This window comes from Dryobates pubescens, chromosome 38 (genome assembly GCF_014839835.1).
Source record: "Dryobates pubescens isolate bDryPub1 chromosome 38, bDryPub1.pri, whole genome shotgun sequence".
NCBI lineage: Eukaryota > Metazoa > Chordata > Aves > Piciformes > Picidae > Dryobates > Dryobates pubescens.
Window position 1 is genome coordinate 2,163,542 of NC_071649.1, and position 25,007 is coordinate 2,188,548.

Consider the following 25,007-nt stretch of genomic DNA (forward strand, 5'->3'; position numbering starts at 1 on the left):
CCCTCAGTCTCTCCTCATAGGGCTGTGCTCAAGGCCTCTCCCCAGCCTTGCTGCCCTTCTCTGGACACCTTCAAGTGTCTCAATGTCCTTCTTAAACTGAGGAGCCCAAAACTGGGCATAGTGTGGCCGAACCACTGCTGAGTCCAGGGCAGAATGGCTTCCCTGTTCCTGCTGGCCACACTATTGCTGATGCAGGCCAGGATGCCATTGGCCCTCTTGGCCACCTGGGCACACTGCAGGCTCATGTTCAGCCTACCATTGACCAGTACCCTCAGGTCCCTTTCTGCCTGGCTGTTCTCCAGCCACTCTGACCCCAGCCTGTAGCACTGCCTGGGGTTGTTGTGGCCAATGTGCAGCTCCTGGCACTTGGACTTGTTAAATGCCATCATGTTGGACTCTGCCCATCTGTCCAGCCTGGCAACGTCCCTCTGCAGAGCTCTCCTGCCCTCTAACAGGTCAACTCCTGCCCCCAGCTTGGTGTCATCTGCAAGCTTACAAATGGTGGCCTCAATCCCCTCGTCCAGATCATCAATAAAGACACTGAACAGGACTGGGCCTTGATCAAAGGAAGCTGGCATTCATCTAATTTATTTTTTTTTTTTAATTGACTTAGTCACTGGCTCCAAAAATAAATAGTAGGAAGAAACAACTGACTTAGTTCTACATGGCATCATGTACCCTCATGGACAGAAGACTGGCAAAGCAACCACTGCTTTGAGTGGAGAGCTTCACCCAGGAAAGCTTCATTTTTAGCACCCACTATGTGAAAATTAAGCCCTGCCAGCTGTCTTGTGTGGGACACCCAAAAAACTGAAACATTTGCAATATCCCCTACTTCAGGAAAATTATGACTCATGGCTTTTTATAGACAGGGGAAGAACACCCCCATGTTTATGGAGAGACTGGACATCAGAAAGCTGCAAAGATTCATAGAAGCATAGAATCAGTAAGATTGGAAAAGACCTCAGAGATCATCAAGTCCAACCTGTCACCTCATACCCAACACCTTCTGACAACTAAACCATGGCTCCAAGTGCCTCATTCAAGCCTTTTCTGAACACCTCCAGGGATGGTGACTCCACCACCTCCCTGGGCAGCACATTCCAAGGGCCAATCTCTCTCTCTGTGTAGAACTTCTTCCTAACATCCAGCCTAAACCTCCCCTGGCACAGCTTGAGACTGTGTCCTCTTGTTCTGGTGCTGCTTGCCTGGGAGAAGAGACCAACTCCCACCTGGCTACAACCTCCCTTCAGGGAGCTGTAGACAGCAATAAGGTCTCCCCTGAGCCTCCTCTTCTCCAGGCTAAGCAACCCCAGCTCCCTCAGCCTCTCCTCACAGGGCTGTGCTCCAGATCCCTCCCCAGCTTTGTTGCCCTTCTCTGGACACCTTCCTCAACATCTTTCCCAAACTGAGGAGCCCAGAACTGGACACAGGACTCAAGGTGTGGCCTAACCAGTGCAGAGTCCAGGGCACTATGACTTCCCTGCTCCTGCTGGCCACACTGTTCCTGATTTAAAATGAGCAGACATCAGCTCCCTTGCCCTCCAGGTAGCTCAGTGCCAAACATCTCTGTGCCCATCCAGTCACATTCCAGTCTGCATTTAAGCCTTCCCTAGAAGATGGATGTTTACAGCTCCAGCCAACTCCTGCTCTGCAGGATATAATTGCCCTTAACAATATTTGTTAGAATCTGCTCCTGTGAAGCACATCACCTTTGCAGAGCTGGGCATCCACACTGCCTAGCATGCAAGGCTGGTGCCTGCCAACTGCCCTTCTGGAATGGCAAGAACAAGGTGACCCTTCCTCGTCAGAGCACTGACTATTTAATGAAGAGATCAGATAATGTTAAGCTGTCAAACCCCCAAATCTTGTTACCTCCAAGCAGTACATCTCCAAAAGCTCAGCCAGAGCAAGGCTAGATGTTAAAATGCCAGTGGCAGGAAGTTCAAAGGGATTCTCTGGCTCTGTGCTCCTCTCATTGCTGGCAGCACAGATGCTGTGCCAAGCAGGGACCATTTAGGGGAATCCTAAGGGACAGTTTAGGGGAAATGTTAGCACTGACAGAGCCCTGAGGTTCTGCAGCCAGTGGCAGTGAATGGAGCCACAGTTTGGACAACACACTGGAGGAGCTGCAGAGCCAGCTAGCGTCAGCTTGTTTGGGGTCCTAGCAAAGGAAGGACCTGACTGCTGGCAAAACATTTGCTTCATGCACAAAAGTCCTTTGGGAAGGACAGTCTCCAGCCCTCTGCTCAGCCACTGGGGCAATAAGCCACAGAGAAAGGCAGTTCAGCTTCGAATGGCAAAGTGGACTTCCACAGGCCCTTCTGAATTTCTTTGGTATGGTGGGCAAAAATGGTTTGTGTTTCTTGGGGGGGGTGTGAAACCCCACACCCTTCCAACCATTTTCTGCACATGCAGCCCCTGCTACAGAAAAGTTTCCAAAAAAACCTTACCAAAAGGTCCTGCCTTTGAATCTGTTGCTAGCAAGGGTCTGATAAAGTTTGCCTCTTCAAATCCCTGGGAGTTAGTGTGGTGGTAACCTTGGCCCTGTTCCAATGCCTTGCTCCAACAGCACAGGAGGAAAAAGCCCTCAGTGAAAACCTCTTGCTTCCTTGGTACAAAGGGGAGGTTTTAAAGGGCAGAATGTCATTGGGAGACTTTCTGGTTATCTGCTTGGCAGGCAGGCACTGCAGGCAAAGATTTCTGGTGGAGAGCCAGGGATTGTGGTATGGTGACGCACACCACAGGAGGTGCTGAAGTGGAAAGCATTCCTGGACTGTAAGCAGTGCACACCACGTTGCACAGGATGGGGTTAAGAAGCAGTAAAAGGCAAAGCTCCGGAAGGGACTTCAAACTAGAGCGAGCAGCAGCCCTCATTTGGGATACTCTGACGTGCAGAGCAACTCCCTGGCCCCTTTGTGTACCCCAGAAGCATGTGAGTGAAACTCTTCTGCATTTGCACCTTTTACAATGCTCTCTAGCAGGACCACACTGAATCTGATGCTCAAAAACCAGACCCTGTGGAGTCTGACCACCATGCCCCTTGCCTGCAATAAAGACAACCCTGCAGCAACTGCAGCAGGAGGCTCTTGTGTCTAGCTGGAGGTTTTCATGTCTAGCTTTAACTGCAACCTCATTGTTTGTTAGGCTGTACATAGGAACACGCTCGAAGATTAAGCCAATCAGTTGTTCCTAATGAAGGTCAACATGGTCTCAGATCTTTTCCAACCTGGCCTGGTCTATTCTATTCTATTCTATTCTACTCTACTCCACTCTATTCTGGCTCTGCCCAACGCATATCAGCTAGTGTCTGGGCAAGCAGCAAGTGATTTTATCTTTGTTGAGTCACACCAGGAGAGACAAGCTTTTAGTCTCTCACACCTGGCCTGGTCTATTCTATTCTATTCTATTCTATTCTATTCTATTCTATTCTATTCTATTCTATTCTATTCTATTCTATTCCATTCCATTCCATTCTATTCCATTCCATTCTATTCTATTCTACTCTACTCTACTCTACTCTACTCTACTCTACTCTACTCTACTCTACTCTACTCTATTCTGTTAGGAAGAAGTTCTTCCCAGCAAGAGAGATTGGCCATTGGAATGTGCTGCCCAGGGAGGTGGTGGAGTCACCATCACTGGAAGTGTTTAAGAAGAGCCTGGCTGAGGCACTTGGTGCCATGGTTTAGTTGATCAGATGGTGTTGGGTGATAGGTTGGACTTGATGATCTCAAAGGTCTTTTCCAAGCTGGTAAATTCTATTCCTATTCCTATTCCTATCCTTCTATTCTACCCAGTGATCAGGCCAGGAAGATGGTGTGATTGGGAAAAAACCCAACCAAACCACCATTAGTATATTTGAATTTGGCACAAATGGGGCTGGTGTTGCTGGCAAGGGTCTGATAAAGTTTGCCTCTTCAGCTCCCTAGGAGTTAGTGATGTGGTAACCTTGGCCCTGCTTCAATGCCCTGCTCCCACAGCACAAGAGGAAAAAGCCCTCAGTGAAAACCTCTTACTTCATTGTCACAAAGGGGTGGTTTTATGGGAAGAAACCCCAGCTCTGAAGGCTGATGGAGCAATCCCTCATAACCCAAGGTTAATTAAAGAACTAACAGCCACAGACTGTAGCCTGAAGCACGTCTGGCTCAATTCTCCTGTGGGCTCACTAATAACTGCCACTGTGCCACAGCTTTGCTGGCGAGGGAGAAACCCTTAAATGAAAGCTGCAAATGGAACTAACGAGGTTCCCTCAGCCTCTGAGTGAGTGCATCAGCCAGGCTGAAGAGGCTGATCAGCACATAAGCAATGGGAAGTAACCCTTTGCCCCTACAACCACCTCAGCCTTACCAGCTGGGGTGGTTTCTGGGTTTTTTTTCAGCTGCCAATGATGCTGCAAACAGTTTATCAGAGAACATCCCACACAGGTGAGGTCTCAGTGCCTTGGAGGGGAATGGTTTTAAACAGGGTTCTTGCAAGTTATTTTTACTGTAGTGCAAGTGCTGAACACAATTTCACTGGAAAAGCAGCATAGAAGATAAGGCTGCAGTCAAACATGAGATGAAATTTCTTCCACTCACACAAAGGGTAAAGAAATCTTAATTACAGAACAGCACATGGAAGCAGCCAGCACTTCCCTTCAGCTCTAAATTGATCAACAACAGCATTTCCCTTCAGCTCTAAACTGCTCACCGACAACAAGAGAAAAAGCAAAGCAGAAGTAAAAAACCTCTTTTCTACCATGATTAAAATGTGGTGGTTACAAAACAGAGAAAAACTGCAGTCCAAACTCTTCAGAGCTATTAAACCCCTGTCTGCAGCTGGAGTGCCAAAGATGGGGCAGGCATTTCTCAGCAGCCTCTGTACTCCACAGCTGTCTGCATGCAGCTAGGGTGGGGCAACTCTAGGTGCTGCAGAACACAGAATTAACCAGGTTGGAAAAGACCTTTGAGGTCATCAAGTCCAACCTATCACCCAACACCATCTGATCAACTAAACCATGGCACCAAGTGCCTCAGCCAGGCTCTTCCTAAACACTTCCAGTGATGGGGACTCCACCACCTCCCTGGGCAGCACATCCCAATGGCCAATCTCTCTTGCTGGGAAGAATTTCTTCCTTACATCCACCCTGAACCTCCCGTGGCACAGCTTGAGACTGTGTCCTCTTGTTCTAGCGCTGGTTGCCTGGGAGAAGAGACCAACTCCCACCTGGCTACAACCTCCCTTCAGGGAGTTGTAGAGAGCAAGAAGGTCTCCCCTGAGCCTCCTCTTCTCCAGCCACTCCAACCCCAGCCCAGGTGATCCTGCCCTGGCAGGGGGGTTGCACTAGATCATCTTTCAAGCTCCCTTCCCACCACTAATGTTCTGTGATTCTCTGAACTCTCAGCTAATGAAGGAGCAGGGTTTGTGTTGCTTTTAGGCCCAGTGTTAAGAACTTATCCCAAAGCCTAAGTCTCTTCTATAAGCTACAACTATCATTTTGTTTCCTGTGTTATTACAGCTGCTTCTGTAAAACTCCTCCTCACAACAAGCAGCTGCAGAGAGGGCAGTTGCTAGTCCCAGATTCTTGGAGGTGATGTTGGCTTGGTCATTTCACCATGATTTCCTGACACTACCAGCATTAACATTGTTGGTAAGCCCTTATGCCTCTTAGCTCACTGACCACTGATGCAAGTAAATTAAGGGGCTAAATTCTCTTCCTGTGGAAACAGAATTAATCATTGCAGCTTTTAACCTGAAAAGGCTTCAGACAATTTGTGCTGATTTTCAGGTAACTGCCAGAGCAGCCAGTGGGTTAAGTATATTGTAACACATTGTTAAGGATTACAGATGAGGTTTAAAAAGCCCCCCCAAAAACCCCACCCAAAGCCCCATGCAACAAAGTCAGTTTGGCTAGAAGAGAGGGGATTCTGCCCCTTGGCTGTGCTCTGCTGAGACCCCACCTCCAACACTGCTTCCAGTTCTGGTGTCCCCAGCATAAGAATCACAGAATCACAGAATCAATAAGGTTGGAAAAGACCTGAGTGTCACCCAACACCTCCTGACAACTAAACCATGGCACAAAGTGCCACATCCAAGCCTTTTTTGAACACCTCCAGGGATGGTGACTCCACCACCTCCCTGGGCAGCACATCCCAATGGCCAATTACTCCTTCTGTGAAGAACTTTCTCCTCACCTCCAGCCTAAACCTCCCCTGGCACAGCTTCAGACTGTGTCCCCTTGTTCTGGTGCTGCTTGCCTGGGCAATATGTCAGTTGCAACACACAGCTGTGTATGTTTCAGATATGTGTATGTGGACTGACACTTTTGCACTGCCTTGCTCTAATACAACTGGAGTGACACAGTTCTCCTCTGACTGCCCTTAAATGCTTACTGTTGATAAAGCTGTGCAGGGTGAGTGCCCAGAGGCTGGAGCCAGGCTCTGCTGGGGGCTGCCCAAGGCCAGCACAAGGGGCAGTGGTGGAAGCTGAGGCAGAGGAAGTTCCATGGAAACAGAAGGAAGACTTTTTTCACTCTGAGGGTGCCAGAGCCCTGGCGCAGGCTGCCCTTGGGGTTGTGGAGTCTCCTTCTCTGGAGACATTCAAAACCCACCTGGATGTGTTCCTGTGTGATCTCCTCTAGGTGCTCCTGCTCTGGCAGGGGGGTTGGACTGGATGAGGTTTCAGCCTTCCAGCCCCTAACATTCTGTGATTCTGTGATCACTCTGTGAAATGCCAGCAAGCCCTGAAAGTGCCTGGTGAATAACTGCCCTGTGGCAATGCTGGAGGCACATTTGGTTCATTGATTTCTCCCAGGAAGCCACACACTCACAGAATGCTGTTCTTCATGGGACTGCAGGAGCCTGGGCTGCAGCAGCAGTAGCAAAGAGAATAGAATAGAATAGACCAGACCAGACCAGGTTGGAAGAGACCTTCAAGATATCGTGTCCAACCTATCATCCAACACCACCTAATCAACTAAACCATGGCACCAAGCACCCTATCAAGTCTCCTCCTGAACACCTCCAATGATGGTGACTCCACCACCTCCCTGGGCAGCACAGTCCAAAGGGCAATCACTCTCATTGTGTAAAACTTCCTCCTAACCTCCAGCCTAAACCTCCCCTGGCACAGCCTGAGACTGTGTCCTCTTGTTCTGGTGCTGCTTGCCTGGGAGAAGAGACCAACCTCTGCCTGTCTACAACCTCCCTTAAGGTAGTTGTAGAGAGCAATAAGGTCACCCCTGAGTCTCCTCTTCTCCAGGCTAAGCAACCCCAGCTCCCTCAGCCTCTCCTCATAGGGCCCTCACCAACTTTGTTGCCCTTCTCTGGACACCTTCCAGCAACTCAACCTCCTTCCTAAACTGAGGGACCCAGAACTGGACACAGGACTCAAGGTGTGGCCTAACCAGTGCAGTGTAGAGGGGGAGAATGACCTCCCTGCTCCTGCTGGCCACACTGTTCGTGATGCAGGCCAGGATGCCATTGGCCCTCTTGGCTGCCTGGGCACACTGCAGGCTCATGTTCAGCTTACCATCAACCAGCACCCCCAGGTCCCTCTCTGCCTGGCTGCTCTCCAGCCACTCTGACCCCAGCCTGCAGCTCTGCATGGGGTTGCTGTGGCCAATGTGCAGAACCCGGCAAGAGGCTTGGCAGAAAAATGACAAAGGGAGTGCTCTTGTTCAGAAGTGTGAGTTACTTCTCCTGGCTTCACTTAAGCTGTCTTCACTTGAGGTTTGGGGGGGGGTTGTTTTAATTTAAGCTTTCTCTTTTCAGGTTACTGCCATGGTGCCTTGTGTCTTTAATTTAATGGTGTGTATCGTCAGGCTTTTCTGCCCTTCCAGAAACTACTGCTCAAGAAGCTTCACCTTTGGCTGCAAAAGCACTTCAATAACAGGCAATTTCTCTATCATCTTTGTTAAGTTAAAAGGGGAATTTATTTCCAGGAGTGCACTCAGCAACATAAACTACAAATGTACTGGATGACAGCATCAGAAGTATCTATTATCCTCCATAAAATGCCTTCCTCTGGTACTTAGCTCCACTGGAAATAATAACTTTGGGGGTTGCAAAGTGCTTTGCAGGCTTTCCCTTTAGTCTTCTCCCCTTTCTTTTAGGAATTAAGGAAGGAAGGAGAAAGGTCTGTCTGTCAGCTGATGTCCATGGTGAGGGAACAAAGTGGGGATTTGCAGAGAGCTTCCTGCTCTGCTGCTGAACAAGGCCCAGAAGGGCAGGCCAGATTTGGCTGCTTCGTTTCCAGCCGATTAAGAGGGCTTAACAAAACCAGGAGTTAGCGCTGCGCTTCTCCCTTGAAACCCTGGCAAGGCAAAGGCCACAGATTCTCTAAAAGCACTAAGGAGCCTGCTGGGACAACAATAACATTTCTGAATTTCAGCTACAGAGAGATCCTGCTGATAGGATAATCCTCTGCTGAAACACAGAAGGCAGAGAGAACTGACTACAGACACCTCACAGCTTCACCTCCAGCATCCCCCCCTCATGAGTCACCTGTTGGAGTGGTGGAAGCTTTCCAATGCCAAGTACACATGAAAGGGCTTCACCCTGCTCAGAGGGCAGCACCAGGCTGGAAGCTTCCTGCTCAGGCTTTTTTGTCAGTCAGTTTTTTCAGCTTGTGTTGACTAACCATGTGTGTCCTACCTCAGGTTCAAGCATTACTGTAGCTGCTGCAGGAAGAAGGCAAACACTCACTGCTGACAGCCAAACCAAGCCAAACAAAAAGCTGGGGAGGGACTTTTGAGGGTGTCAGGGAGTGATAGGACTGGGGGGGGGGTTGGAGCAAAACCACAAGTGGGGAGATTCAGATTGGATGTTAGGAAGAAGTTGTTCCCCATGAGGGTGGTGAGAGACTGGCACAGGTTGCCCAGGGAGGTGGTGGAAGCCTCATCCCTGGAGGTTTTTGCAGCCAGGCTGGCTGTGGCTGTGAGCAAGCTGCTGTAGTGTGAGGTGTCCCTGGCCATGGCAGGGGGGTTGGAACTGGCTGATCCTTGAGGTCCCTTCCAACCCTAACCATTCTATGATTCTATGGAACTATGCATTGCCATTGCTTTAGCTACTGCAGGAGGATCCCAAACAACACTGCTGACAGCCAAACCAAACTGTGCCTTGCTTTAGCTACTACAGGAAGATCCCAAACAACACTGCTGATAGCCAAACCAAACTGCCTTGCTTTAGCTACTGCAGGAAGATCCCAAACAACACTGCTGATAGCCAAACCAAACTGTGCCTTGCTTTAGCTACTGCAGGAAGATCCCAAACAACACTGCTGATAGCCAAACCAAACTGTGCCTTGCTTTAGCTACTGCAGGAAGATCCCAAACAACACTGCTGATAGCCAAACCAAACTGTGCCTTGCTTTAGCTACTGCAGGAAGATCCCAAACAACACTGCTGATAGCCAAACCAAACTGTGCCTTGCTTTAGCTACTGCAGGAAGATCCCAAACAACACTGCTGATAGCTGAACCAAACTGTGCCTTGCTTTAGCTACTACAGGAAGATACCAAACAACACTGCTGATAGCCAAACCAAACTGTGCCTTGCTTTAGCTACTGCAGGAGGATCCCAAACAACACTGCTGATAGCTGAACCAAACTGTGCCTTGCTTTAGCTACTACAGGAAGATACCAAACAACACTGCTGATAGCCAAACCAAACTGCCTTGCTTTAGCTACTGCAGGAAGATCCCAAACAACACTGCTGATAGCCAAACCAAACTGTGCCTTGCTTTAGCTACTGCAGGAAGATACTAAACACTCACTGTTGATAGCCAAACCAAACTGTGCCTTGCTTTAGCTACTGCAGGAAGATACTAAACACTCACTGCTGATAGCTGAACCAAACTGTGCCTTGCTTTAGCTACCGCAGGAAGATCCCAAACAACACTGCTGATAGCCAAACCAAACTGCCTTGCTTTAGCTACTGCAGGAAGATCCCAAACAACACTGCTGATAGCCAAACCAAACTGTGCCTTGCTTTAGCTACTGCAGGAAGATACTAAACAACACTCACTGCTGATTGCCAAACCAAACTGTGCCTTGCTTTAGCTACTGCAGGAAGATACTAAACAACACTCACTGCTGATTGCCAAACCAAACTGTGCATTACTGTAGCTACTTTTCCTCCAGGAATAAGCTGCTGAAAGGAAATCATGTCTCATGCCTGTGTAGAAATTCATGGGGGAATACTCATGCTCTTTGCTTAGACTCTGTGCAGTGGGCTCCATGGGTGCTTGTAGGCTTGACAGAGAGGATAAAAAGCTGCATCACATTTGTCTGTGATTCAGGTCTTTCATAAAGGCTTTGACATTTGGAAATTTCCAAAAAGAACCTCCCTGTATTCAGGAAAATTGCCTCCTTGTTTCTGAGGAAGAAGGACTTGCAATGATACTATGCACAAAGCAGTCTCCCCCAATTGATCTGAAGGTTCCATATATTGATCTCAGTTCGTACTCATAGCCTTTGTAATTTTCTAGTTTCATAGAATCACAGAATGGCTCAGGTTGGAAGGGACCTCAGAGATCATCTGCTTCAACCTCATCACCATGGGCAGGGACCCCTCTCATCTAGATTCAGCTGCTCAAGGACTCATCCAACCTGGCCTTGAACACCCCCAGGGAGGAAGCAGCCACAGCCTCCCTGGGCAGCCTGTTCCAGAGCCTTACCCGCCTCCTGCTGAAGGACTTCTTCCTCAGCTCCAGTCTAACCCTGCTCTCCCTCAGCTCCAAACCATTCCCTCTTGTCCTATCTCTAGACCCCCTGATGAAAAGTCCCTCTGCAGCCTTCCTGTAGAATCCCTTCAGGTATTCAAAGGTCCCCCTAGGGTCTTCTCTTCTCCAGGCTGAACACCCCCAGCTCCTTCAGCCTATCCTCACAGCAGAGCTGCTCCAGCCCTTGGATCACCTTTGTGCCTTCCTCTGGACTCACTCCAACAGCTCTGTGTCCTTCTTCTGCTGGGGACACCAGAACTGGAGGCAGTATTTGAGGTAGGGTCTGAGCAGAGCAGAGTCAAGGGGCAGAATCCCCTCTCTTGTCCTGCTGGCCACACTCCATCCTGATGCAGCCTAGGACGTGATTTGCCTTCTGGGCTGCCTGAGGGCACTGCCAGCTCCTGGTGAGCCTCATAACTGGTATTAAAACATAATTTGTCTTACAACATAATTTGTCTTATGTTTACAGTAAAAAGCAAGTGACAATCTGAATCCTCACAAAATGAGAGTTTTAAAGGGAAAATATTTAGTTGTAACTCCTAATCAATCTGATGAATTTACACTGTGTCCTTGCTGTTTTGTCCAGAGGAAGAATTGTGCCTCTCTGAGGGGAAACTAATCACAGTTTGGCTGTATATAATGAGCTGTAAATCCAGCACTGAGCAGTGACTCATAGAAATGGGGGGGGAAGAAATAATAAGATCTTCTCATGTCAATCAGGAATTCCTGTGAAGGTACACAAATTACTGTTCTAAGTGCTTTTGAAAAGTATATTTAAACACCATAATGTAATTAATGTGCATGGTAATACAAGACAAAAAAACACTAGGAAAGAAGCTAAGGAACAAGAGAAGCTTGCAGAACCACAAAGAGAGTATCAGCCACTGGAATCTGTACCTGAAAGGGGCTACAAGAAAGCTGGGGAGGGACTTTTGAGAGTGTCAGGGAGTTCAGGCTTGAGGTGAGGACAAAGCTCTCCCCAGAAAGAGTAATTGGCCACTGGAATGTGCTGCCCAGGGAGGTGGTGGAGTCACTGTCCCTGGAGGTGTTCAACAAGGGATTGGATGTGGCACTTGGTGCCATGGTTTAGTAGTCATGAGGTCTTGGGTGACAGGTTGGACTTGATGATCTTTGAGGTCTTTTCCAACCTTATTGATTCTATGATAGGACTGGGGGGAGTGCAGCAAAACTAGAAAAGGGTAGATTGAGATTGGATGTTAGGAAGAAGTTCTTCCCCATGAAGGTGGTGAGAGACTGGCACAGGTTGCCCAGGGAGGTGGTGGAAGCCTCATCCCTGGAGGTTTTGAAGGCCAGGCTGGATGTGGCTCTGGGCAACATGATCTAGAGCGAGGTGTCCCTGTTCATGGCAGAGGGGTTGGAACTGGCTGATCCTTGAGGTCCCTTCCAACCCTAACAATTCTATGATTCTATGACTTCAGTAAGGGTTTGATACCTGTACGGTGCTCTAAACCTTGCCTCACTCTCATGAAGCCCAAGTATTCTATGAGTTATGGAAACTAAATACCTATGACAGGCAGCACTAGAGGGAGGGGTGCAGCATGAGCCCACTGCACACATACAGGTGATCCCAGCCTGAGAGACCAGAACTGTGGCTTCATCAGGTTTCATGTCCTGTTCCTACAGTGGCAGAGAGTTTTGTGTTGAGATGAGTAAGCAGCTGGACACCCAGACAGAAATCAAAGCAGGTCAGAGTGCAAGGCTGCTGCTTGAGATCGCTCCAGCCGATCTGTGCGGTGGAGCCAAGGCCATTCCCAGGGAAACACAAGGACTCCTACAACAGCTGCAATCAGGAGATGCCTTCAGTAAAACCAGTCAAGACAGCACTACAAGCAAGAATCCTGCCAGCCAAAAGCACTCCTCCTCCTCCTCTCTTATAGCCAAAAGTGACAGTAAAAGGCAGGCTGGGCCGTACCTTGCCGACGCCGGCTGTTGAGCTTCCTGAAGCAGGTGCCCTCCACGAGCCGGTTGAGACGCTGCTGCTTGATCAGTTCCAAGATCTCAGGCTGAATCTTCTCTTTTAGTTCCCTTGGGAAGAGAGAAAGTAAAGCACATGTCAAATTCAATCAAAGACCAGCCTCTTCCCTCTGAGACAAGATGTTTTGGCAAGGCGTTTGAAGGGGACACCAGTCAGTAGCTGGGCTGCAACAGAAAACCACTCCTGTGGTTGTAGCAAAGAATGGGGGTCAAGGTACCTCTGCTGCAGACATCTCTGTGCTATGGCATCAGAGTGTCAGTCAGGCAAGTCACTTCACAGGCTCACAGGATGTTAGGGGCTGGATGGGACCTCCAGAGATCATCAGGTGCAATCCCCCCTGCCAGAGCAGGACCAGAGAATCCAGCACAGGTCACACAGGAACACATCCAGACAGGGCTGCAAAGGCTCCAGAGCAGGAGACTCCACAACCTCTCTGGGCAGCCTGCTGCAGGACTCTGTGACCCTCACAGTGAAGAAGTTCCTCCTCATGCTGAGGTGGAACCTCCTGTGCTGGAGTTTCCATCCATTGCCTCTTGTCCTATCCCAGGGTGCAAGTGAGCAGAGCCTATCCCTAGAAGTGCAGAAACCCACAGTGCATCCTGGGCATGATCAAAACAGTGTGGCCAGCAGATGGAGAGAGATGATTGTCACACTTTGCTGTGCTCTGGGGAGACCTCACCTGGAGTACTGCAGCCAGCTCTGGAGCTCTCAGCACAGGAAGGACATGGACCTGATGGAGCAGGTAGAGAGGAGGGCCACAAAAATGATCAGGGGGTTAAAGCAGCTCTGCTACATAGGCAGGCTGAGGGAGCTGGAGGTGTTCAGCCTAGAGAAGAGAAGGCTCTGGGGAGACTTAATAGCTGCCTGCCAGTACCTGAAGGGAGCCTGCAAGAGGACTGCAGAGGGACTCTTTACAAAGGTCTGGAGTCATAGGGTGGGGGCAATGGTCTGAAATTAGAGAAGAGCAGATTTAGATTGGATGTCAGGAACAAGTTCTGTGCCATGAGGGTGGTGGAACACTGGAACAGGTTGCCCAGGGAGGTGGTGGAAGCCTCATCCCTGGAGATATTCAAGGTGAGACTCAACAGGGCTCTGGGCAAGCTGATCTAGTTGAGGATGCCCCTGCTGACTGCAGAGGAGGTTTGGATTAGATGGCCTTTGGAGGTCCCTTCCCACCTGGGTGATTCTATGACTGTATGAAACAATCTTATATATATTCTTCACACTGCTTTGATAAGAGTTCAGCATGTCAAGAAGTAGGCAGAAAACGTCTGCACATGACATTTAAAGTATGATTTCATACACCATCAGTGAGACTCACAGATGTCTGCATTCATCAGTTGTATCCTCACTTAGATTCATTAAGAACACATAAAAGACAGGTCTAAACATTGACTCGACAGCAAGCCTAGGAAGAATCAAAAAAAAACAAAACCCCAACAAAAAGCAACCAACTGGATGTGTAAAGGATTTATGAAAGATGAAGTGTGTCAGAACCACAGTCTTGCATTGCTGTGCAAATGAGGTGATATCAAAAAGCATTCTGTCTGGCAGTGTGTTCCAGCAATCATCATCAGAGGGAAGCAAAGCTGTGGTATCCCGTTGAGACAACAGCTACCTCTCACTTCTTGAGTACTTGGTGTGGCCAGGCCCTGCTGATTTCCACATCCATTTGGATCCTGTGCCTTTGATTTGCCAGACCCCCACTGAAAGTCCTCTGCTAGGAAGAAGATCAGGCTTTCAGACAAAAATGCCACCTTGCCCCCAGGCAGTGACAAAATGGCTGGAGTTCCTGCTGCACAACCCACTGCATATTTACAAGCTGTGGAAACCTAGCTAGTCAAAAATCAGGGCAGCATTGTAACTACAGAAACATGCCACCTTTTGGAAAGGTGTTGTTACCCTTCAGGAGGAGGAGAATATGCTCCTGCTCTGGCAGGGGGGTTGGACTCGATGATCTTCGGAGGTCCCTTCCGACCCCTACCATCCTGTGAGCCTGTGAGAGTCTCCAGGCATTGCTGTCTTCTCACTGGCAACTGAGACAGGAATATGCTGAATGATTAAACACTACTAACAAAAGGATTTGGGGCTTGAATAAATGCCTGGCTTTTACTGAACTGATGAGCTTGCCCATTCCTCAGGTAAAGGTTGGGAGCAGAGGCTGAGGAGAAGAGCGTTAAAATGCGAGGTGGATTAGTCAGCAGCCCAGGCTGCAGACTAAATCTCCAGCTGGACCTATTTCAAGCATTCAAGCCTGGTATAAACATCAGCTTGATATTTGGGAAGCTCAATTCAGAAATTGGATGGCTGTCATTAAATAGGTGTTAAAGGTATATCATAGCATCCTAGTTGTAAGATGCTGCTAAAAAACCCCTAAGAATGGATGAGTCAGCCGGCACATAAACATCTGACTGCCTGCCCAGAGCATTCCCTTTTCTGTCCTGGCCAGCAGGAGCAGGGAAGTCATTCTGCCCTGTGCTCAGCACTGGTTAGGCCACACCTTGAGTCCTGTGTCCAGTTCTGGGCTCCTCAGTTTGGGAAAGATGTTGAGGAAGGTGTCCAGAGAAGGGCAACGAGGCTGGGGAGAGGCCTTGAGCACAGCCCTGTGAGGAGAGGCTGAGGGAGCTGGGGTTGCTTAGCCTGGAGAAGAGGAGGCTCAGGGGAGACCTCATTGCTCTCTACAACTCCCTGAAGGGTGGCTGTAGCCAGGAAGGGGTTGGTCTCTTCTCTCTAACAACCAGCACCAGAACAAGAGGACACAGTCTCAAGCTGTGCCAGGGGAGGTTTAGGCTGGAGGTGAGGAGAAAGTTCTTCCCAGCAAGAGAGATTGGCCATTGGAATGTGCTGCCCAGGGAGGTGGTGGAGTCACCATCCCTGGAGGTGTTCAAAAAAGGCTTGGATGTGGCACTTGGAGCCATGGTTTACTTAGTCATGAGGTGTGGGGTGGTAGGTTGGACTGGATGATCTCTGAGGTCTTTTCCAACCTTGTTGATTCTATGATTCAAATCATTACAGCACAACAGAGGAGTCATCCTAGAACTGCTCTCCTGTGCTTAGGCCTTTTATCTTCCTGGCTTGTCACTATGCCCTCTCCTAATCACTTCAAGCATTCAGTGTAGGCATTAGTGACTCCTTCTGACACTGCAGAGAAATCTGAAAGATGAAAAGTCAAAAGGTATCCACATTCCCTCCTCTGTTTCCCTGAAGGCTGCCAGTTTTCACACCCATGTTGCTTAGAAATGATTCCCTAGCTGACATTAACTCTCCTTTAACCAGCAAGCCTCCACTTGGACTTCAGATCTTCATCATGCCTGTTGACATTTAATGAGTCAAGAGGATCTTTAGTCCTCCAGAGACCCACAGGTTTGCTAGACACCTTCCACAGCCACTCAAAATGAACCAGAGACAGTGGTTTCATGGTGGCTGTTTGGATGATCAATAATGAACCCAGAATCTTGAATTGATTGTGTTTGGCAGGCTTTTTTATTTTCCCCTAATCAAAAGTAGAAACTGAAAGCCTTCATCTCACACTGTAGTGGGTTGAAAATTTCTCCCCCAACACAGAAGTGCCAGAGCAGCTCAGTTAGAAAGCAAATGAAGCTGCATTTACAAGCAAAACTACAATGTAAATATGAAATGAACTGATCATTATTTCCCTTTTTACATCCAAGAGTGACTTATTTACATTCTAGAACCACAGAATCACAGAACTGTCAGGCTTGGAAAGGACCTCAAGGATCAGCCAGTTCCAACCCCCCTGCCATGGGCAGGGACACCTCACACTACAGCAGCTTGCTCACAGCCACAGCCAGCCTGGCTGCAAAAACCTCCAGGGATGAGGCTGCCACCACCTCCCTGGGCTACCTGTGCCAGTCTCTCACCACCCTCATGGGGAACAACTTCTTCCTAACATCCAATCTCAATCTACCCATTTCTAGTTTTGTTCCATTCCCCCCAGTCCTATCACTCCCAGACACCCTCAAAAGTCTCTCCCCAGCTTTCCTGTAGCCCCCTTCAGATCCTGGAAGGCCACAATTAGGTCTCCTGGGAGCCTTCTCTTCTCCAAACTGAACAGCCCCAACTCCCTCAGTCTGTCCTCATAGCAGAGCAGCTCCAGCCCTCTGCTCATCCTCATGGCCCTTCTCTGGACACCTTCCAGCACCTCCAGATCCTTTCTGGAATAGAGGCTCCAGAACTGGACACAGTGCTCCAGGTGTGGTCTCAGCAGAGTGGAGCAGAGGGGGAGAATCACTTCCCTGGCTCTGCTTCTCTTGCTGCAGCCCAGGCTCTGGTTGGCTCTCTGGGCTGCAAGTGCTCACTGCTGGCTCCTGTTGAGCTTCTCCTCCACCAGCACCCCCAGGTCCTTTTCTTCAGGGCTGCTCTCAAGCCAGTCCCTGCCCAGCCTACATCGGTGCTTGGGATTGCCTCGACCCCAACCTACTACTTTGTGTTCAAGATCCGTGGAATATTTTCTAGGCACAGCCTGAAACTACCCCACACAGGAAGAGCAATGCTCCTATCAAAGAGACAGCTAATCCCCAGGAAACAAAGTGGCTGCAGTTACAGGCATCTAAGGTAACACTTCCCAGTTTCCATTCAAACCCAACCTAACTTAAGCTCCTCTCAACCAGCAACTTGAAAAACCTACAAACAATGAGCAGCAGCAGCAAGCCCTTCTGTCATGTTCAAAGCAGGGAACAACATCATCTGATTGCCACTTTCTCATGCAGAATTAAGCAAGGCCTGCAGGCTGCACACTCTCTGCTGTGTGCAGCCTCCTTTTGCATAGCTCCAAGGCTTTAAAACGCAGGGCACAGCTCTCGGCTCTACAATGAGGCCATGATTCTGCACTCCTATCAACTGTGTCATCAATGCAATTTGAGGGAGTTCAGCACAGGGAATCAAATCAAAGGAGAAAACGAAAGAACCCTTTTCCCCCCCTTTCTTTCTCTTCCCCCCCCCCCCCAAAACCCCACCAATCAAGAAGAAGTGATCATGGATGCAATCAAAATGCAAATGCATGGAGTTAAACCTCTGCAAATGCAGCTGTGATTGCTTAAACACCTGAGGGACTGACTTAGCCTCTAGAGCCTTCAGGCTTCCCCTTTCTCCTCAGTCTCAAATGAGTCTCTGGCAACACTTCAGTAGCTTTTAACTAGTTGTGTTGGCTGTTTCACTCACTCCACGATGGGGGAAGGAGGCTCTGCACTGTGACAGCAACTAGCCAAGTGACTCTGGATATAAATTGCTCACAAGTTTCATGAGGGCAGAAGACTATAAATAGCTGAGCTGTATCATATTGAAACAGTTGCCTCACAGGAAAAGCTGGGAAAATGAGGAGCTTTGGTGACTGGCTTAGCCGTACTGAGTGGCTTTGAAGCACTAAACGTTGCAGGGGATTGGCAGGGGATTGCTGAGCAGTGTAATGATGCAAAACTGACTGGAACCATTTGTAGCTTTGTAATTGATGCATTACTATGAGTGACACTAGCTCTAATTGGGCATTAGTTCCTATCTCCTAACACAGGGAAAATATAAAAGCAGCATTCCCTCTTTGATCCACATTGGTATGATTAAAATGTTAAGTGTGGGATTCTGCTTCCTCTGTTGCCCTGCTGTCCCTGGAGGAATGTGCCCCCTCAGAGCTTGTACTTAGATACCAGCATCCTTTAGAAACAAGTCAAAATAGCATCCTGTTTCTGAATCCTGAAATGCCCTGGTCCAAAGCCTTCTCTGTACCTTTGCCTTGAAGAGGAGATGTGGGAACTCATGAGCCATTCCACCTGAAACGTGGTCAGGATTCCGTGACATTTCAGCCGATGCTTTTGGACTCCTCACCACGCTCCTGCTGGGCTCAAAACGCTCCTGCTGTTCTCAGCACATCATTTGGGCACAGTGGAGCCTGCACCTGCCCTGTGCCATCAGCTCAGCCACAAGCCCAGACTTGGTCCAGGGACAAGTATGGCCTCTGCTTTTCATACGAGAGAACAGAAAGCTCTGATGGTGAGAGTAGCTTTTGACACTTTGCAGTAAACAGTAAGGAAATGAGAATCCCACTGGCTAGCTGCCAGATTATTCTAGTTGACAGGCAAGTAACTGCTTGTGACCAACACCAAAGACAATACCATAGACAAAAAGACAGTCACACACACCACCACAATTTGTGGAGCCAGTGTGTGTCAGCTCCCCTGGATCTGGCCTTCCCCCCTGCCTCGCTCAGAGAAGTGACAATTGGAATTCAAGACCCTTAGAAGACAAAATTGTGGTGTTTGTGGTTTATATTTTTTTGTTTGGTTTCAAAAAGCCACTACTACCAGCACCAAAGCCAAGCTCACAACCACTCAGAGCCAGGAAATGTCACAGCACTGTTTCATACAGGTAAGCCATCTGCTGAATCTGCTTTAACTGAACTCAAAGCAAAAGTTATGATTCCCAGCAGAAGGAAACACAGAATCAACCAGGTTGGAAGAGACCTCCAAGCTCATCCACTCCAACCTAGCACCCAGCCCTATCCAATCAACCAGACCATGGCACTAAGTGCCTCATCCAGGCTCTTCTTGAAGATCCCCAGGGACAGCGACTCCACCACCTCCCTGGGCAGCACATTCCAATGGCCAATCATTCTCTCTGTGAAGAACTTCTTCCTAACATCCAGCCTGAATCAGCTCTGGCACAACTCAGAGATCATCAAGTCCAACCTATCACCCAAAACCTCACGACTAACTAACCCATGGCTCCAAGTGCCACATCCAATCCCTTTTTGAACATCTCCAGTGATGGAGACTCCACCACCTCCCTGGGCAGCACATTCCAATGGCCAATCTCTCTTGCTGGGAAGAACTTTCTACTCACCTCCAGCCTAAACGTCCCCTGGTGCAGCTTGAGACTGTGTCCTCTTGTTCTGGTGCTGGTTGCCTGGGAGAACAGACTGACCCCCACCTGGCTACAACCTCCCTTCAGGTAGCTGTAGAGAGCAATGAGCCATAACACTCTGTGCTGGGTTAGGAAGTGGCTGAAGGGCCAAGCCCAGAGAGTGGTGGTGAATGGTGCCACATCCAGCTGGCAGCCAGGCACCAGTGGCGACCCCCAGGGATCAGTGCTGGGCCCCATCCTCTTTAATATCTTCATTGATGAGGATGAGGGCATTGAGTCAGTCATCAGCAAATTTGCAGATGACACCAAGTTGGGAGCAGATGTTGGTCAGTTAGAGGGCAGAAGGGCTCTGCAGAGGGACCTTGACCAACTGGACAGATGGGCAGAGTCCAACAGGATGGCATTCAACAAATCCAAGTGCCAGGAGCTGCACTTTGGCCATGGCAACCCCATGCAGAGCTACAGGCTGGGGTCAGAGTGGCTGGAGAGCTGCAAAACAGAGAGGGACCTGGGGGTGTTGATTGACAGCCACCTAAACATGAGCCAACAGTGTGCCCAGGTGGCCAAGAAGGCCAATGGCATCCTGGCCTGCATTAGGAATAGTGTGGCCAGCAGGAGCAGGGAGGTCATTGTGCCCCTGTACTCTGCACTGGTTAGGCCACACCTTGACTCCTGTGTCCAGTTCTGGGCCCCTCAGTTTAGGAAGGATATTGAGACACTTGAACGTGTCCAGAGAAGGGCAACAAGGCTGGGGAGAGGCCTTGAGCACAGCCCTGTGAGGAGAGGCTGAGGGAGCTGGGGTTGTATAGCCTGGAGAAGAGGAGGCTCAGGGGTGACCTCATTGCTCTCTACAACTACCTGAAGCGAGGTTGTAGCCAGGTGGGGGTTGGTCTCTTCTCCCAGGCAACCAGCACCAGAACAAGGGGACACAGTCTCAAGCTGTGCCAGGGGAAGTTTAAGCTCAAGGTGAGGAGAAAGTTCTGCACTGAGCGAGTCATTCGCCATTGGAATGTGCTGCCCAGGGAGGTGGTGGAGTCACCATCCCTGGAGGTGTTCAAGAGGGGATTGGATGTGGCACTTGGTGCCGTGGTCTAGTCCTGAGGTCTGTGGAGACAGGTTGGACTCGATGATCTTTGAGGTCTCTTCCAGCCTTAGTGATACTGTGATAACACACTTCAGGCAGCTGCTGCACCATTGCTTTTGAGCATGGCTCCCTGGGCAGCTCTCCTTTTCTTTGGGTTCCCCCAGGAGAGCTGCCAAACGTCAATGGCAGCTGTTAATCCTTGCCTGCAAAGAGGAGAGGGGGGAGAAGGCAGTACTCACAGAATGGGACGGGACTGGAAATCCTCCTGGTTCATTCTCTCCGACTGTCGGATTTTCAGTATTTCTGTGTAGCTGAGGTTCTGAAGTTTGCTCTTGAACTGATCCAGAGAGCTAGGCTTGGTAGTGAGCGCTCTCATTATCTGTTCTTTCACTACCTGCATCACCTGGGGTGGACAGGGAAAGGAAAAAGAAAACCTGGGTTAGCACTTCATGCATTGTCGTTTCATGTCTCAGTTGGGGTCGGGGAAAGGTTTCTGGGTGCAGAAGATGCTCAGCCCTGTGTGGACCCAAGATGATTTTTCAGCAGCATAATCAGGAAATAAACTGGCTTCTGACAGGGCAGCACAGCTTATAGCAAAAGCTCATCTCCTCTGTAATAAGAGCATTATTTTCTTCAGGGGGTGGTGGAGAGGCTGAATTGCAGCTGCTGGCTGCAGGTTTTGAAGTCTCTGTCCGTGGTCTGTGTGCCTGCAGCAGCAGTAGTAGTGTGGCTGCTCCTCTGTGTTCTGAGCGGGGGACAGGCACAGATACACCACCAGACTCTCAACAGCAGAAAGAAACTGTGAAGCCCTGAGAAGCCAACAAAGTGCAGATGCAGGTCCTGACTTCTGCCAGCTCAACCCAGGCAAAGGGCACAAGCCACAGGGGCCAATCTAAGTGCCCACAGGAGAGCCTGTGGAGAGCTTTTGAGGTCTTACAGCTCTCCTGCTGGGTCTCAGAGCTGCTCTCCTGACCAGAAGGCAGGAGCACAAAGCTGCTAACTATGGCCCATTTCTACCTTTATTCTTTCTCCCCAGAGGTGATGGGCACACAATAAAACACAGGAGATTCCCCCTGCACATCAGGAAACACTTGTTCACTGTGAAGGTGACCAAGTGCTGGCAGAGGTTGCTGGAGTCTCCACCCACAGAGATGCCCAAAAGCCATCTGGACATGGTCCCGGGCAGCTGGCTGCAGCTGGCCCTGCTTGAGCAGGGAGATTGGAGCAGATGACCTTCTTCCCACATCAACCACCCTGTGATTCCATACGAGCCTTATGCTGCAGGCATATTATGGCTGTGTACATAAAGCAAAGAGAACTTGCATGAGTCGGGGTGGGGAGAGGGAGATCAATTTGCCAAGGACATTACAGGATTGCTTTTGAAGCAATGCCCTAAGCAATGCACACCAACAAATGAGAATGACAAGCACCCATTTGCATATTAACTAGTTTCTCAGGAGAAAAGTGCTGAGGCACTGCTCACTAAGGGGAATTGCTTGGCTCTAGTTCAAATAAATACATAACACAGACTACTGTCTGTCTCCCCACAATCCTTGGTGCTGGAGAAAAAAAATCACACACTTTGAAATACTTATCTGATGCTGTGCTTAAGCTGGCTGAAAAACCTCAGTTTGTCAGGCTCAGAAAGGCCCAGCCCACCCAAATCCAGCAGTCAAAAGCAGGAGGAAGTGGCAACTCCCCCCTGGTATCCAAGTGGGTGTGACAGAAAGCAGCAGCTACACAGAGGGCAAGAGATTTTTCTGCACTGTTCATTTCCCTTTATTATTTTTTTCCCCCCTTCATCCTCCCCACATAGCATAAACCAGCAGCTCAGCCCCTCAGAGGCTCCCTAATAATCCTGAAAATGGCTCTTTTCCCATGAATATTTCATTGCTCCACATATGTTGCCTCAGCCTAAGCCACTGCCTGCGTCAGGTTTTGTGTTTTCACTTGCCGGGATGCATCCTTCCAGGATGTGAACCAAGCACTCCTTTTAGCTCTGTCCAGCAGCTGAAACTATGCAACTGAAGAGCAGAAGTCAATCATCTTCCTTACTGCGAGGACTACATCCATCCCAGTACTCCAGGTGAGGTCCCAGCAGAGCAGGGCAGAGTGGTAAAACCACCTCTCTCCATCTGCTGGCCACACTTCTTTTGATGCAGCCCAAGGTGCCATTGGCCTTCTGGGCTGCAAGCTCACACTGCTCTCCATGTTCAGCTTCTCACCCACCAGCACCCCAAAGACCTTTTAGAATAGAATAGAATAAACCAGGTTGGAAGAGACCTTCAAGATCATTGTGTCCAACCTATCATCCAACACCACCTAATCAACTAAACCAGGGCACCAAGCATCCTGTCAAGCCTTGCCCTGAACACCTCCAGCGACGGCGACCCCACCGCCTCCTCAGGCAGCCCATTCCAATGGGCAATCACTCTCTCTGTGTAGAACTTCCTCCTAACCTCCAGCCTAAACCTCCCCTGACGCAGCCTGAGACTGTGTCCTCTTGTTCTGGTACTGGGTGCCTGGGAGAAGAGACCAACCTCTGCCTGACTACAACCCCCCTTCAGGTAGTAGTAGAGAGCAATAAGGTTACCCCTGAGTCTCCTCTTCTCCAGGCTAAGCAACCCCAGCTCCCTCAGTCTCTCCTCACAGGGCTGTGCTCCAGACCCCTCCCCAGCTTTGTTGCCCTTCTCTGGACACCTTCCAGCAACTCAACATCTTTCCTAAACTGAGGAGCCCAGAACTGGACACAGGACTCAAGGTGTGGCCTAACCAGTGCTGAGTACAGGGGCAGAATGACCTCCTTGCTCCTGCTGGCCACACTGTTCCTGATGCAGGCCAGGATACCATTGGCCCTCCTGGCTGCCTGGGCACACTGCAGGCTATGTTCAGCCTACCATCAACCAGCACCCCCAGGTCCCTCTCTGCCTGGCTGCTCTCCAGCCACTCTGACCCCAGCCTGTAGCTCTGCATGGGGTTGCTGTGGCCAATGTGCAGGGCTGCAGGGCTTCTCTCAATCTCATCATCCTTAGCCAGTATTGGTATCCAGGATGCCCTGACCTAGGTGCAATGACGCCGAGGAGGTTCAAGTTCAGTAGAGTTAGGGTGCTGTCACTTAAGCTTAGTTGCAAAATCCTATTTAAACCCTTCTCTGGTGCTCACTGCTGTGGTTAACATGCAAACAATGCAAATTCCCTTTCTTTGCTGGCATCTGGAAAGTTATCCATGGAGTATCATCAAAGAGCTGCTTGCTCCCCAGACAGAAGGCAGGAAGCATCTGCCCCAGGCCCAGCACACGAGGGGGTGATCCCCTGCCTTGTAATGTTTATAGCCAGCACTATTCAACTAGCTGGCCAAAATGGCAAAGCTGCTGACAGCATCCAGTCTCCTGAGCATTAGGGAAACACTGCCAAGGACTTCTCATCAGTTCAGTTTCCAAAGCTGATTACTGACAGACAGCATCACCCCTTCCTTTCTCCCCATGTGTGACCTCGCAATGAAATGAAAGCTATGCTCTGCTCCGGTGTCCATAAACACTGCAGGCAGCTGTTTTAATTACATTCTGCTTTGCTGCTCTTGATGAGCAATTGAGTGTTTCAGAGGACACATTTATTTTAAACCTGTTTGTTTCAGTTGCTGACCCCTCATAGTCAAAGATTAGAATTCAAAGATTAGAATTAACCAAGTTGGACAAGACCTTTGAGATCACTGAGTCCAACCCTAGCACCTAACACCATCTCAGCAACTCAACCATGGCACCAAGTGCCTCAGCCAGGCTCCTCCTAAACACCTCCAGCGATGGGGACTCCACCACCTCCCTGGGCAGCACATTCCAATGGCCAATCTCTCTTGCTGGGAAGAATTTCTTCCTAACCTCCAGCCTAAACCTCCCCTGGCACAGCTTGAGGCTGTGTCCTCTTGTTCTGGTGCTGCTTGCCTGGGAGAAGAGACCAACTCCCACCTGGCTACAACCTCCCTTCAGGGAGTTGTAGAGAGCAAGAAGGTCTCCCCTGAGTCTCCTCTTCTCCAGGCTAAGCAACCCCAGCTCCCTCAGCCTCTCCTCACAGGGCTGTGCTCCAGACCCCTCCCCAGCTTTGTTGCCCTTCTCTGGACACCTTCCAGCATACAGTATGAGAACCCCAAGGTCTCCACAAGAAAGCAAGAGAGGTAAATTCACTGGTGACAGGAAGAGAAAGATAAACTGGAACTAAAAGAATACTTTTTTGCCCCCTCCCCATTTCATCACATAGGGCCATATTCCCCACAGCTTCTACCCAGCTAATGTGGCTTGCATTTCTACAGTCACTGGCACCACAATGAAATGGGCAAATCATTCTTAGTTAGCAGTTCTT

The 25,007-nt window shown here is 49.5% G+C and overlaps 1 protein-coding gene across 5 annotated transcripts in view; it reads right to left on the reverse strand.

Annotated features, from left to right (window-relative positions):
• The window catches only part of ELMO1 (engulfment and cell motility 1), a 372,993-nt gene that overhangs the window by 21,410 nt on the left and 326,576 nt on the right, over positions 1 to 25,007 (reverse strand). For all 5 annotated transcript variants that reach the window (XM_054177076.1, XM_054177077.1, XM_054177078.1 and 2 more), the window contains 2 exons: positions 20,895 to 21,058; positions 12,636 to 12,748 (listed from right to left, as the gene is read on the reverse strand). In XM_054177076.1, the coding sequence (XP_054033051.1) occupies positions 12,636 to 12,748; positions 20,895 to 21,058 (277 nt within the window). The remainder of the gene's footprint in view (positions 1 to 12,635; positions 12,749 to 20,894; positions 21,059 to 25,007) is intronic.